The 15,899-nt window shown below is 37.1% G+C and overlaps 1 protein-coding gene across 3 annotated transcripts in view; it reads left to right on the forward strand.

The window, feature by feature from the left end:
• The window catches only part of BRWD1 (bromodomain and WD repeat domain containing 1), a 120,408-nt gene that overhangs the window by 40,971 nt on the left and 63,538 nt on the right, over positions 1 to 15,899 (forward strand). For all 3 annotated transcript variants that reach the window (XM_022552928.3, XM_089910233.1, XM_089910234.1), the window contains 7 exons: positions 1,017 to 1,117; positions 1,926 to 1,966; positions 3,184 to 3,282; positions 6,174 to 6,324; positions 6,561 to 6,695; positions 10,490 to 10,618; positions 10,796 to 11,021. In XM_022552928.3, the coding sequence (XP_022408636.2) occupies positions 1,017 to 1,117; positions 1,926 to 1,966; positions 3,184 to 3,282; positions 6,174 to 6,324; positions 6,561 to 6,695; positions 10,490 to 10,618; positions 10,796 to 11,021 (882 nt within the window). The remainder of the gene's footprint in view (positions 1 to 1,016; positions 1,118 to 1,925; positions 1,967 to 3,183; positions 3,283 to 6,173; positions 6,325 to 6,560; positions 6,696 to 10,489; positions 10,619 to 10,795; positions 11,022 to 15,899) is intronic.

Genomic DNA, 15,899 nt, shown 5'->3' on the forward strand with positions numbered 1-15,899 from the left:
GATCCCACAGGTTAAGGTCTCAGTCCTACAAGATGCCCCACCTACCCCCAGCCTCAGACCAGGTTGTCACCTGTGCTTCTGACTGATGGGCTATATAGAGCAGAGATTCCCACAACTTCCTCCTTGGTTTTGATTAATTTGCTAGAGCAGCTGACAAAACTCAAACATTTTACTCACTAGATTTTCGGTTTATTATAAAAGGATATAATTCAGGAATAGCCAGATGGAAGAGATGCATAGGATAAAGTACGTGGGAAGGGGCACTCTCTGGGTGTGCCATTCTTCTCTGGTCTCCACCTGTCCATCAACCTGGAATCTCTCTGAACCTTGCCCTTTTTTTTTTTGCGGTACGCGGGCCTCTCACTGTTGTGGCCTCTCCCGTCGCAGAGCACAGGCTCCGGACGCGCAGGCTCAGCGGCCATGGCTCACGGGCCCATCCGCTCCGCGGCATGTGGGATCTTCCCAGACCAGGGCACGAACCCGTGTCCCCTGCATCGGCAGGCAGACTCTCAACCACTGCGCCACCAGAGAAGCCCTGAACCTTGCCCTTTTGAGTTTTTTATGGAGGCTTCATTACATAGGCACAGTTGGTTAAATCATTGATCATCACTGTTGATTCAGCTCTCTCCCAGCTCTCTTATCACATGGTTGGTTCCCCTAGCAGTTAGCTCCCATCCATAGATGCTTTCCAAAAGTCACCTCATTAACATAAACTCTGGTGTGTTTGAAATGGGTTTGATGAAAATCAAGACACCAGTATCACTTCACTTAGGAAATTCTAAGGGTTTTAGGAGTTCTGCCAGAAAAAGGGATGAAGACCAAATATATATTTCTTCCTAAAAGTCACAGCATTACACTGCATTAATTTTAAAAGTTCTTTATTTAATGAGTTAGAAAACAGATTTATTGAGATAAATTTAGTTTTGGCATAGAGAGCTTGCTTAATTTAATATAGAAATTTGGTTAAGATATTTGTTACAAACTGGATTTTTTAAACCTTAAAATTTTTATTTCAGGTGGTATGTTTTTAGCCACAGGTAGTACTGATCATGTAATCAGAATGTATTTTTTGGGTTTTGAAGCACCTGAAAAAATCGCAGAACTTGAAAGTCACACTGTAAGTATTCACGTTTTAAAATTCTGTAGATTGTTAATATTCCTGTTGGTACATAGCCTCATATTGCTAAGGGAAATTGTTACTGATTTTAATTTTAACTTAAATTTAGGGGGAATTGGATTTAAAGGTGAAGCATGATATTGACAAACTCAGCACCTTATGGTGCCAAATACTTTGCAGTGGTTATTTCAGCTTTAAGTCCAAACTCTTGATTATGATAATTAATCTGGGTGATTAGGTTTGAATTGGGTCTATTTATCTAAACCAAGCTCATGAAATTAGAATGCTGTTTTATCAATGTGTACTAAGATAGATAACTCTCAGTATTCTGGAGTGCTGGTTAGCGGTCAGGTCATCTTTTCTCCTATAGGAAGTTCTGTGAAGTTATTTGATTAAAAAAATCACTTTAAAAGAAATTATTATTATTATTTTTTGCACATAATCATCGAAGTGAATATGCCTTGTTTTCAGCTATTTAAACCTTTTATTTTGATCACTTTCTACACATATCAATTTTTATACAGATGTAATTAATTGCAAATACTGCTTTAATTTTAGAAGTAGGCTTCTTTTTACCACATGTGTCTGTCTTTGAGACAAGAGCTGTATCTTAAGTCTTATTAGGTTCGTAGTTAGATTCTTTGCACTTAAACGTACAATATATGTTTGAATGGCAGGGTTAAGCAGCGTAAGTGCATATCTCTAGCTTTAAACCAAATATGCTTCTGGCTCTAAAACTGAGTGGGTTTTCTTTGTGTACAGACTATGTAGATGATTACTTTTGTGTTTGGTTTTTTCCCCTCTTTAGGATAAAGTTGATAGTATCCAATTTTGTAACAATGGTGATCGGTAAGTAAGTGTGTGTATGTGTTTGTTTTTTAAATTTTTTTAATTTAATTTTTTTTTTTTATACAGCAGGTTCTTATTAGCCATCCATTTTATACACATCAGTGTATACATGTCAATCCCAGTCTCCCAATTCATCCCACCCCACCCCCACCCCCCACCGTGTTTGTATTTGTGAGTGTGTTTTTAGGTAAATATACTATGCTTCCTATTAGTATAACTAATATATCACTTTGTAGGTATATATCATATTGCAGGTACTTGTTAGTAAATGTAATAATTGAAGGAAAAGTGTCTGGGGCAGGGAGGAAACAATTAAATGTAAGTTTTTAGAATTGTAGTTTCTGTAGCCTCCTATGACCAAAAGTAGTTTTTCTTTATCTCACTGCTGGCTAAATGTTTGATTTATAGGAAAATTAGGTGTAAGGATAAAGAAATTTGTTATATTTGAGTAGTTAAAAGAAAATCTTTTCTAATCAATCACTGTGATATAGTGCAACAGAATTATCACTTAAATTATATCCTTTATGGTCCCCAGTGTCTTTTCAGGTACCTTTCCTAAACTGTGATTTTTTAACACTTAACTTTATTAAATGATTGATTTATTCTTACACATGGCTAGCATGAATTAATTTGAGTTTAGAGTTAAAATGCTTATAATGGTGCTTTTGGTCTTACTGTTTCTTCCATACATTTTTTTTGTGTGTGTGTGGTACACGGGCCTCTCGCTGTTGTGGTCTCTCCCGTTGCGGAGCACAGGCTCCGGATGCACAGGCTCAGCGGCCATGGCTCACAGACCTAGCCGCTCCACAGCATGTGGGATCTTCCCGGACCGGGGCACGAACCCGTGTCCCCTGCATCAGCAGGCGGACTCTCAACCACTGCGCCACCAGGGAAGCCCATCTTCCATACATCTTTAATTGTCCTTCTCCCCCCCACCCCCTCTCCAAATACTTATTGTACATTGTCTTTTCAAAACTCAATCTATTCGAGAAGCTAGTGATTGAGTTTGAAATGTGCTTTACTTAATAGGGCTAGGCAAGTCATAGCAAACCAGATTTTCTCTGTTTAGATACACTCTAAATTCCGTGTCTTTTGGAATAAACACCTGTAGATTTACCTGCAGTCAAGATAGCTACAATAAAAATTTTTTCACTTGAAATATTAACTGTAGCCCTTGGTAACACGTATGTGAGTAGAAGATCTTCTTTTCTTTTAAGGTTTTTAAGTGGTAGCAGAGATGGAACAGCACGGATTTGGAGATTTGAGCAGTTAGAATGGAGAAGCATCTTACTGGATATGGCTACAAGAATCTCAGGGTAAGTTGAGATGGTTTGTTTCTAAGTAGGTGCATCCTAAGTACTTGGTCTCTCTCTCTCTCTCTCTCTCTCTCTCTCTCTCTCTCTCTCTCTCTCTCTCTCTCTCTCTCCCTCTCTCTCGTTGGTTGATCGCTTTGTTCAGGGGACTGGAGCCACCTCCTATTAGAAGAGCTACGATCTAAGTGAATGGCTCCCTCCTGCACACCTGACAGATAAATACTTAAACCTCGTATATTCTTTTTTTTTTAAGAATTAATTAATTTTTGGCTGCGTTGGGTCTTCGTTGCTGCGCGCGGGCTTTCTCTAGTTGCGGCTAGCGGGGGCTACTCTGTTGCATTGCGCGGGCTTCTCATTGCAGTGGCTTCTCTTGTTATGGAGCACGGGCTCTAGGCACATGGGCTTCAGTAGTTGTGGCTCGCAGGCTCTAGAGCACAGGCTCAGTAGTTGTGGTGCATGGGCTTAGTTGCTCCGCGGCATATGGGATCTTCCTGGACCGGGGCTCAAACTCGTGTCCCCTGTGTTGGCAGGCGGATTCTTTAACCACTGTGCCACCAGGGAAATCCCCGCCTACTATTTCAAAAAATACATAAAAATAACTCAAGTATATCAAATGTGAAAATTTTCAGAAAATTCTACTTTTTGAAGGTAGGATTTTTGGAATTTTTAAGAAGTCACTTACAGCTACGTCTGGCGAAAAAAGCAAACAAACACACTTTAGGTTTAAAAAAATTGGGCTCCAGTGGGAGTGAAAATTTTTCTTTTTGTATGCTGAAATTTTGGTTTGTAAAATGGCATTGAAGGCAGGTTTGTCTAACTGTCCCCCTCCCTCAACCTCCAAAGTCTCAAAAACGTATCTTTAGCATCTTTGAGATAAGTTTAGTACTTTGCAAGATAAATATTACAAATTTCAAATACGTTGCTTTTTTGGTTTGTATATTTTGGGAGGCAGTACAGGTGGTGGAAAGAATATGTGTTTTGGAGTCAGACCTTTGCTCAAATACCATTTACACTGTTTATAGCTATATAATTTTGACAACATCATTTAATATTTATTAATCTGTTTCATCATCTGGGAAGTGAGACTACCTGCCTTTAAGTATTGTTGGCAATTTTAAATCATATGAAAATTTCCAGCACTGCTTGGTCTAGAGTAGGCATATCGATGTTCTTAGGAGTTTTTCTGAGAAATGTTACACATTTTAGATCTTCATGTCTGCTTTATTTTTAGTAATAGTAGGAGAAATTAACCCATTCTCTGCTGTGGCTCAAACAGTTGTATTGGATTTCAAAATAAATTTGATATTAATATTTTTGTGGAATGATCTGTGGTAGAGAATGGAAAGAATACATATTAGAAATCTGATAATCCTTGTTCACAAACAAATCTTTACAGTTATTTAAAAATGTTACATCTGGATGTTTAGAAGCATCTTAGTGTGAAAGTGAATAATAATGAAAGAATGGCAGTGAAGAACATTTGAAATGGTATTCGCCCATGGATAATTATTTTATTAGGCAAAATAGGAATACCATTGTAAAAACTTGAATAAAAATTTTTAAATGAGACTGAGAACTATTTATTTTTCTTGTTGTCACCCTCTCTTCATGGAGAGAACTTTTCTTGTATTTTCCCTCATGGTGGAAATATTCTTTTCTCATTTAAAGTTTTACTTATTTCAAATCTTGAAAGGCAGTGTTTTCTGTGTGTAAAAATTGATGGATATATTTGTTTTAGTGTTCTAATCTTGGCTAATCAACTTGATGAAATGCAACATGTCTGTTAGTAAATTCAAATGAAGTGTGGAGGGTCTTAGCCTGTATTCCATTTTGTCATTTATTTATTTTATTTATTTGGCTGCGTTGGGTCTTAGTTGTGGCATGTGGGATCTTCATTGCGGCGTGCAGGCTTCTCTCTAGTGGTGGCGCACGGGCTCAGTAGTTGTGGCACATGGCCCAGTTGCCCTGTGGCATGTGGGATCCTGGTTCCCTGACGAGGGCTCAAACCCGTGTCCCCTGCATTGGAAGGTAGATTCTTAACCACTACGCCACCAGGGAAGTCCCCTTTTGTCTTTTATGTTACACTTCCTCTGACCAATCTAGTTAGATTTATTCTCTCATTTGTGTTCCATGGTGCTTACATAGATAGGTGTTACATAGCACTCATTCCATATTCTTGTAGCCGTTTTCTTTAAAATACATGTTTATTATATGCTTAATCATTTCTTAGAATGTGCTCTATGATTTCAGAAGCAGCTAGGTCCCCCCAGTCCCCCCAACCCCATACTACTGACTGCTGTATTTTATACAGAAGCTTTGCATATTGCTTTCATAAAGGCAGCAAAACACTGCAGACGTGTATCCAAGACCATTCTCGGAAAGGACCTGTAGGAACAGTTTATAGGGAAGTAGAAAGAGATGAATGCAGCTCATTTACAGTTCAACAAATTGAGAGTCTGTGTCAGGCACTTTACTAGACATTGGGGTCATGAAGATGAATTACCTTCTTTCTGTCTTTCTGAAGTTTTTTGTCATCTATAGAGAGTGAAGCAGTTGAAAGTATTACTTAATAGGGCTTGGGGTCAGGAGAAGGGAATAATTAGAAAAGAGGTAAAGAGAAAAAGCTTTGCTTTTATGAGCAGCGGCGGTATTCTGAAATCTGCCTGTATTCAGTCTCCGAACTGTTTGTAAATCATCCCTTACCCCTCGGGATTTTGCCCTTATCTGTTTATAGATAATCTTTTGCGGGTCAGATGTGATGAACTCTCTATCGAGTTGGTAAGGTATGGACATGAGCTGGATTACTTCAATTATTTTTGTATTGATGAGGGATTGTGTACATTGTACAGCCTCCTACACATATAGCATTGCACATTTCATATTTTTTTTCTTAGAGATTTATCTTTAGAAGAGGAAAGGTTTATGAAACCCAAAGTAACAATGATAGCTTGGAATCAGAATGATAGCATTGTTGTCACAGCTGTGAATGATCATGTCCTCAAAGTGTGGAATTCTTATACTGGACAACTGCTTCATAACTTATTGGTAGGTAGTTTTTATAACATATAACAAATTAAAAATTTTTGAACTATAATTTTATTTTTAATGAACATGTTTCATTTATATTATCAAATGAATAGAAATTTGTATATATACTAATGTATAAATTACTGTCATTAATACATATTTAAAAACTCTTATACACTGTGACAGTATGGGCTTTTAATTTTAAACTTGTAACTTGCAAACCCTCCTTAACTGTATGACTTTGTTGAATAAAGGGACATGCTGATGAAGTATTTGTTTTGGAGACACATCCCTTTGATTCCAGAATTATGTTATCTGCAGGACATGATGGCAGCATATTTATATGGGATATTACAAAAGGCACCAAGATGAAACATTATTTTAATATGGTAAGTGGAGTGAGAGGTATCTTCATGCATGTTTGCATTTGTTTCAAGTATTTGGATAATGAAGTGTAGCCAGAAACCGATCTGCATATTTTGGCAGTTTATATTTCTAGAAATCAGGGTACTACCTAGTCTGATAAATATCTGATAGCCGTATATACATACATACATACAAACAAATGTGAAATTAATCTGTGTAACTAATTCACATGAGGGAAAGATTTTCAAAATTTATTTATTTAGCTTTGTGTGTGTGAATTTGTCCCTGTCTGTGTTTAAATTGGCAAAATTATGGTAATTCACACAACTTTTTCACTATTTAAATTTATTAAAACATTTGATAATAAGGACTTCCTGGCCATCCAGTGGTTAAGGCACAGCACTTCCAATGCAGGGGAACTAAGATCCCACATGGCACGTGGTGCAGCCAAAAAAAAAAATTTGATAATAAAAAATAATACTCAGAGTCATCTAGGGAATCGAACATCATTGTTTGTTTTTCAGTGTTTCTGCTTTTTGCACATGAATATTTGAAAACCAGATTACGATCTTATTGCATGTTTTTAGAATTTCTTATACATAACTACAATACAGTTACCAAAATAGGCAAATTTAACGTTGATAAAGTAGCATTATCTAATCCAGGTTTACATTCAAATTTTGTCAGTTGTCCTAATAATGCCTTTATTGTTATATTTTACCCCTTGGACCAGGATCTGATTCAGGATCATGTATTGTATTAAGTAGTTATGTATCCCTAGTTTTGTAAGATCAATAATTCTGCCTTTTTTTTTCCCTATATCTTGCCCTTTTACAGGCAAATAATGTTACAGGATATCTCTGTTTTGTCTGATATTTCTTCATGATACAATACTGTTTCACATTTTTTTGATGTAATAAAACATAGATGATAGTGTGCCGTCCATGCATTATATTAGACGGCACATGATATTTACATTTTCCACTGTTATATGGTGGTAATTATTAATATTTGGTTAAGGTGGCATCTGCCAAGTTTCCCCACTGATTTTTAAAATAGTTGTTTTTTTCTTTGTAAATTTTAAACTGATTTTTTCAGAGACTATGTAAATGTCTGGTTCCTTATGAAATTTTCACAAATATCAGTATCCATCGAAGGCTTTCTAATGGCATCGTTCTTTACATATTTAGTAGTTGGCATTGTTGCACATAGTTTTGTAATCCTTTCTCATTTTATGTAAAGAATGTTTTTCAAACCCTTAAATATTCTTTAAGAATTTGCAAATGTATTTTTGATGGTAAATTCAGCCTATCTTAGAAGTATGTTACCTATATGTTTAATTTACTGTTGTTGAGTATTTAAGTGGTTTCTAAAATATGCACAGTAACAATACTTTGAATGTTTTTATACTTGGCTGTTTAGGTAGATCCCTAATTATTTCCTTGGGATAAATTCTGAGGGAAGTGTGTAAAAGGGCTTGTACATTGTTAAGACTTTTGATTTATATATATATATATATATATATCATATATATATGATAGGTTTTATAAAATTACTCTTCAGTTTATATTGAGATCCAATTCAAACTATAATTTATTTTTGAGGCAATATAGTAGCATCCTATAGGTGAATGATTCTTAGATATTTGATTGAAGATCATCTTAGTTCATGTGTTCCATGTTTTTGTTGGGCTTTTTTGACCTTAAAATTTTAATTTCAATGTGCTTACACTGGACAGTTTCTTCAAGAAACAGTTTAAAATACAGTTTTTTATTTATTAACATTAAGTGCACTAAAACAACTCAAATAGCCTGACCCAAGTACATCATTGGGCATCTCTGAAACTTGCATCTCTGTTCAAATTACTGGAAAAAGAACTAAGCCTTCTTCAGTTTTTCTATGGCCTTAAAATTCATAGGTACATCCATCTTTTAATTAGCCTTTAAAACTCAATAGGAACATTACATACTAAATTTAATCTATTAAAACAGAAAACTACATTAATTCAGGCTTTAAACAGAATATAAGCTAAAATAACCTCTAAGCCAAAGAGTAATCTGAAAAAAGTCTCAAATGGGCAACGATGATCTTATTTCCCAGTCAGACACCAAAAATTGGCCTTGTATACTGAATTCTTGTTACCTTTACTGCTCAGCTGAGAGTCTCCTAATTCTTTAATGCTAGACAAATTACGTAGGGTTGTAAACTACTAACAAAAACAGTATTTCATTAAGTAAATAGTTAACATAATGTGACACTGAAGTGTTCTCCAGGCACAGTTGAAGGTCGGATTTTGTCAGGAATCATTGTGTAGGACTCTTCAGACTGCAGGTAAAAACCGGAGTCTGTCTTGCTCTGCCTAGGTAGGTTTGCCCACTTGGGAAAACTTCCTTCTCAGCAGGTACCCTGAGCAAAGCTTTTGGTGCAGTAAGTTCCACATGTATGATAGGAGAGTAGCTGCCACCATCTTTGCTTTACCAGCCAAGGGCTCTCCCCTCCCCACCCTCCTCTGCTTTACTTGGACTGAAGGTCTCAGGCCAGAGATGTGAAGTGGTGCCAGGGTGCAGGTTGGGCTGTGGTGGAGGTGGCTCTTCAAAGGACCCTGGGGGTGAATCTGTGTAATAGGAGGAAAAATATTTACACGTTTTTTTCCTTTTTATGTTATGAGAGAATGCAAATTTGTATACATGGATTATCTTATTCAGCAAGTCCCTAAATATCCTCCCCCCCACCCCATTTTGTTAATTGGCACTCAGTCATGTGTGGTATAGCAGTAGTGAATTATTGCTTTTTGAGCGGGTATTTAGGTATGTATGTGAGTTTGTTTTGGCAGTTAGTTGGGTGGATGAATCCTTTTTCCAACGCTGATTTAACTTGTCCTGAAGTTTAATTATTGGAAAGTTATAGGCTGAGACAACAGATAAGCGTAGCTCTACACTATTGAGTTAATGAAACAACTCATTTAACTATAAATTGATAATACTAAACTACTATAATTTACAGTTAAAAAAACAAGAATAAAACAGAAAACAGTTTAAAAGTTATCTATTTAAGGCAACATTCATGATGCACTTAGAGTATCCTTTCTGAAATTTGTGGCAGTTTGAAATAAGGTAGTTGCAGGTGCAGGCATTTACATATGCACCCTTGAGACTTTGCAGCATTACAAATTTTGCATTTCCACTTAGTCATCTAAGTGGAAAGCTTAAACTCCGTAAAAGTATTGATTTTAGTTCATGAATTCCAAACTTTATTAATCTTTAATCATTTCCCTTGTAGGTTTTTTTTTTTTTTTTTTTTGCGGTACGCGGGCCTCTCACTGTTGTGGCCTGTCCCGTTGCGGAGCACAGGCTCCGGACGCGCAGGCTCAGCGGTCATGGCTCACGGGCCCAGCCGCTCCGCGGCATGTGGGATCTTCCCGGACCGGGGCACGAACCCGTGTCCCCTGCATAGGCAGGCGGACTCTCAACCACTGCGCCACCAGGGAAGCCCCTCCCTTGTAGGTTATTAATCAAAAGATTTTTGTTATATATTGAAAGAAAAGTTTGTGAAATTGTCATTCACATGTAAGAAGTAAAGAAAGCCTTCATTTTGGATTGGTTTATGATCCTTCATTTGATCAATTTGAGAACTAATTCTTAGAAGATCTTTTGAGATTTTTTTCTAGGCTAGTGGTATCTAAAATGAATTTTATTTTCTGAAAATATTAACATGTGCTTAACGAAAACTTTGTTTAAAAATTTGTTTTTTCAGAAGTTGATATAGCAAAAGCTCTTACAAAGAAATGGTCATACATTTTTCCCTCTGTGTTTCCTAGATTGAAGGACAAGGACATGGAGCTGTATTTGACTGTAAGTTTTCACAGGATGGACAGCATTTTGCCTGTACAGATTCTCACGGTCACCTTCTGATATTTGGTTTTGGATGCAGCAAGCCATATGAAAAGGTCATTTCATATACTTTCTTACAGCATGTAAAATAGTTATAAAGGATGTTTTGAAAATAGGTTAGATGTATTGATTTAATTTTTTTGTCTTTTCAAATAAAGTTAACTGGTTAATAATTTATTTTCTTTAACATGTGTAAACCTCAAAATATCAATTTGTAAACTTGCCTTTTCTAGATTCCCGATCAGATGTTCTTCCATACTGACTATCGGCCACTGATTAGGGATTCTAATAATTATGTCTTAGATGAGCAGACTCAGCAGGCTCCTCATCTTATGCCTCCACCATTCTTGGTAGATGTAGATGGAAATCCTCATCCAACTAAGTATCAGAGATTAGTACCAGGCCGAGAAAATTCTGCAGATGAACATTTGGTTCCACAGCTAGGTTACGTGGCAACAAGTAAGTTCTAAGTCTTTTTTGTTTTGTTTTGTTTAATTTTTAATTTGAAAAATGTAAGTAATAATACAAAGAACTTCTGTACTTTCAGATTCACCAGTCCTTAATATTTTGTTTTATTATTGTATCGCTAGATACATATTATTGTTTTGAACCATTTGACACTTAAGTTCTGGCCCTCATGTCCATTTACCCCTAAATACTTCAGTATGTATTTTCTAAGAACAAAGATATTTTCTTATGTAATCATAAACTGTTATCAAAATTAGGACATTTAACAATTATATAATACTGTTAATCAAGTCTGTAGTCTGTAATCAAATATTATTGTTCTAATAATGCCTGTTATAGCTTTTTTTTCCTCCCTTGATGTAGATTTTAATTTGGGACTGCACATTAAATTCAGTTGTCATTGATTAAGTTCAGGTTATGCATTTTGGAAAGAAGACAACATAAATGGTGTTGTAGCCTTCCTGGAGTATCATGTAAGGATGCTTACGATTGTGTTTTGTGCACTTATTGGTGACGCTGACTTTGAACACTTGGTATCCGCCAAGGTTTTCCGCTATGAATTTTTTTTTTCTCTTTGTAATTATTAAGTAGCTTGTGGTTTAAATAACCTGTTCTATTTCAAACTTTTAGGATCCATTGATAATATTTGCCTGAATCAGTTGTTACTCTGAACGTTGCAAAACGGTTTTCTAACTCTGTTATCATTGCATCTGCATTTTATCATTAGCTGGCCATCTACTACTCTCCCATTTATTTATTTATTTCGTTTATTAAGTTTTAGTATGGACTTCCCGGTTGTTATATAGTGGGTTACAATCCAGTACTATCATTGTTTAGTTGCTCATATTATCCTTGGATTTGGCTGGGAGAGTCCATTCAAGCTGAGTTTTGTGTATTTTCCCAAGTCCCCATCATTCCTTGAGCACTTCATTACTTTCTGGCAAAAGATGTTCCAGTCCCATCTTGTACTTTGCCTGTCCTAGCCAAGTACAGAGTTTTTTGTTTTGTTTGCTTTTGTATTTGTTCATGGCAGTGTAATGTTTTTCCCTAATATTATTAAATGCAATTAATTTTTTATTTTTATTTTTGAAAATTTTTTGCGGTATGCGGGCCTCTCACTGTTGTGGCCTCTCCCGTTGCGGAGCACAGGCTCCAGACACGCAGGCTCAGCGGCCATGACTCACGGGCCTAGCTGCTCCGCGGCATGTGGGATCTTCCCGGACTCGGGCACGAACCCGTGTCCCCTGCATCAGCAGGCGGACTCTCAACCACTGTGCCACCAGGGAAGCCCTAATATTATTAAATGAAGAAAAAAGATGCTTCTATTTTGTTTGGATGAGGATTAATTTACTGAAACTAAATCACCTTAAGGTTAAAGATTAATGTAAATCACTATATGTTTACTCTTTCAAATTTTTTTTATTAGTTTGATTGAAGTGTGCTTTATATACAACAAAATTCACCACTTTTAAGTGTACAATTCATATGAGTTGAGAAATGTTAAACAGTCATGTAAACCACCACCACAATCAAGATACAGAACATTTCCATTGCCCCCAAAAGTTCTCTTGGGCCTGTTTGGAATTAGTCCTCTCCCTTCTCCTGGCCCCTTGTAATGACTGTTTTATTTTGTCACTTTGATTTTTCCTTTTTAAGGAATTTTGTATAAATGAAATCATACAATATGTAGTCTTTTGTGTCTGGCTTCTTTAACTTAACGTGGTTCTTTTGAGATTCATTCCTGTTGCAGGTATCAGTTGTTTTTTTCCTGTTTATTGATAGTGCAGCATTGTATGGATATACCATCATTTATCTATTCACTAGTAGCTGAAAACCATTTGTCTTTTTTCCATTTTGTAGCTGTTTTAAGGAGTGCTGAAATATCCAACTATCCTGTGGATTTGTCTTATTTTTTCCTTCAGTTCTCTCAATTTTCTCTGTATGTATTTTAAAATTCTGGTATTATATACCTACACATTTCAGATTGTGCTCCTGGTGAATTCTTTGTTTTACAATTTTATTTATTTTTGGCTGCGTTGGGTCCTCGCTGTTCGTGGGCTTCCTCTAGTTGTGGTGCGCAGGCTTCTCATTGCGGTGGCTTCTCTTGTTGCGAAGCATGGGCTCTAGGTGCGCGGGCTTCAGTAGTTGTGGCACACGGGCTTCAGTAGTTGTGGCACGTGGGCTTCAGTAGTTGTGGCACGTGGGCTTCAGTAGTTGTGGCTCGCGGGCTCTAGAGCACAGGCTCAGTAGTTGTGGCCCGCGGGCTAGCTGCTCTGCGGTATGTGGGATCTTCGCGGACCAGGGCTCGAACCCATGTCCCCTGCATTGGCAGGTGGATTCCCAACTACTGTGCCCCCAGGGAAGCCCTGAATTAATTCTTTCATCATTATGAAATGTCCCTTTTTATCCTCAGGAGTATTTCTTGTTTTGAAGACTATTAACTTTGTTTCGTACTAAAGTAAATAATCCAACTTTTTAAAATTAGTGTTATCATGTTGTATCTTTTCAATTCTTCTAACCAGTATGTCTTTATATTAAAACAGATTTCTTGCAGGCAGCAGTCTGGTCTGACAACCTGTCCTTTAATTGGACTATGTAGACCATTTACATTTAATATAATTATTAGTGTAGTCAGGCTTAAAGCTCTACATAATGCTACTTGTTTTGTCTATCCTTTCTGTTCTTTGTGCCGTTTCTCCTTTTTTCCCAAACTTTTTTGAAGTTGCTTATTTTTTAGTGTTTTATCATTATTGCCACTAATGTTTTATTAGCAATACCTGTTAGTCTTACTTATTTTTAATGGTTGTTCTAGGGCCTAAATTGTCACTGTGTAGTTTGCAGACCCATGGTTTTATCCATGACTTTTTATGGGGTCTTCGAGGTTATGACTATCTTCATAATAATATGGAACTATTATTTACCTTTGACATTTGCACTGATGAAACAGAAGCAGTGGTGGGTGAAACATTTGGTACCTGAGCACAAATCAAGGCCGTGGCACCAAACTACTAGCGGTCATTGTATTCTCCACTGATTTGAACACACATTTTAAAATATTCTGAATGTTAACATTGGAAATATGCTTAAAACAGTTCTTGTTTGTGTCTGAAGTCTCTATACTGGCTAGTGGGAACGTGTACTATTGCCAGCCCTGTGAGAGTTCTGGCAATTTTTTGGCATTAAAAAATGGCTTGGCTTTTTCATGTTTTATTCCCCAGCATGGTGGAGTTTTAACCAATGTGTGCACATATTATTTAGCCAAAGAATCGATTCCTCATTGTGTACCTCTGAGCTTTCTGTGCAATCCAGTCCTCTCTGATATTCAGCTTTGCATATTTTAATCTTTCCCCTGCTCTCAAACTCTGACCTCTGTCTCTCAACTCATTGTGACCTCTGGATGTTACTTGGGTTCCCTCTCCTTGTTCTGTAGTCTGGAGATTGCCTCCAGGCTGTTACCTGGAGCAATCAAAAGATTGGGCTCCATTGTCTTCTCTCAGGGATCACAGTCCTGTGCTGTTATCCAATATCTGAAAGCCCTTCTTTCATATATATTTTTTCCAGTGTTGTAGTAGTTTATAGTGGAAGGGCACTGTAGTACTTAAGCCTTTATGTGTAGAACCCTTCTTTAGTATTTGAATGGTGACTGCATTATGCCAAGTAGAAACAGGTATCATTCTTGATATTTCCCAAGTTACATTTAAATTCAGTGCTGTGAAAGAAAAGTTACATAGGGTTTTTTGGGGAGGGGAGAGGATTAGAAGTCTCCTTTTCTGCTGTTTTCCCTTTGGTTCTATGTTGTGATCTTAAGGATGTTATGTTATTCCTAGTCTTAATTAAAGTCTTTTTATCCTTTTACGAAATTTTAAAAAATATACATTTATTTTATTTATTTTATGTTTGGCTGTGTTGGGTCTTCGCTGCTGTGTGCGGGCTTTCTCTAGTTGTAGCAGGCGGGGGCTACTCTTTGTTGTGGTGCGAGGGCTTCTCATTGCGATGGCTTCTCTTGTTGCAGAGCATGGGCTCTAGGCGCATGGGCTTCAGTAGTTCTGGCACGTGGGCTCAGGAGTTGTGGCTCGTGGGCTGTAGAGTGCAGGCTCAGTAGTTGTGGTGCACGGCCTTAGTTGCTCCATGGCATGTGGGATCTTCCCGGACCAGGGCTTGACCCCGTGTCCCCTGCATTGGCAGGCGGATTCTAAACCACTGTGCCACCAGGGAAGTCCCTTGTTATCCTTTTAGATTAGGGCTCCACTTCTTGCTGTCTTAGTTCATTTTTTGACAGTGGTCAAAAAATTTCCGTGGATTTTGTTTAGCTCTTCTAAATTCTTCATTGATTTCCACAGTAAAATGGAGATGTCATCAATAAGATTTAAGGGATCTAAAAGTAGATTAGTAGGATAGAAGTATTTTTCCCCCTGAAATAGTATATGACATTTTTCAGTTTCTGACGTGTTACTATGGATGGAAGTATATCTTTGCATTCTTTTTGCCTAATACCCTATTAATTTCAATTTGTTAAGGTTCTGCTTATAAACTGGTGTGGGGGGGTGGTCCATGTTACATATTATGTTCAAAGAAGATGCGTTTTATGATGGGAGGATATGTAACGAGTTGTTTACATGAAAATGTCAATGTTTAGGTAAATTTCAAGACCCCACAACCATCTAACACTTTTTATCCATTAACACTAACTGAACCTATTAAATATCTCTGAAAATGTATTATTTGAAAAATAAAGAAGCAAAGACACTTAAAAATATCTGATTTTGTACGTGGAGGATTATGGCTATGCTTAAAGCCTATTTGAAAGAGTAACTTAAGCTTGGTGGGAGAGGCATGTGGAAGCTGCCTCCCTCAACTGTGCGTACTTGG

The sequence above is a fragment of the Delphinapterus leucas genome, chromosome 4 (genome assembly GCF_059928025.1).
Source record: "Delphinapterus leucas isolate spDelLeu-1000000601 "Yukka" chromosome 4, BTC_Dleu_Yukka2, whole genome shotgun sequence".
In the NCBI taxonomy this organism is placed as follows: domain Eukaryota; kingdom Metazoa; phylum Chordata; class Mammalia; order Artiodactyla; family Monodontidae; genus Delphinapterus; species Delphinapterus leucas.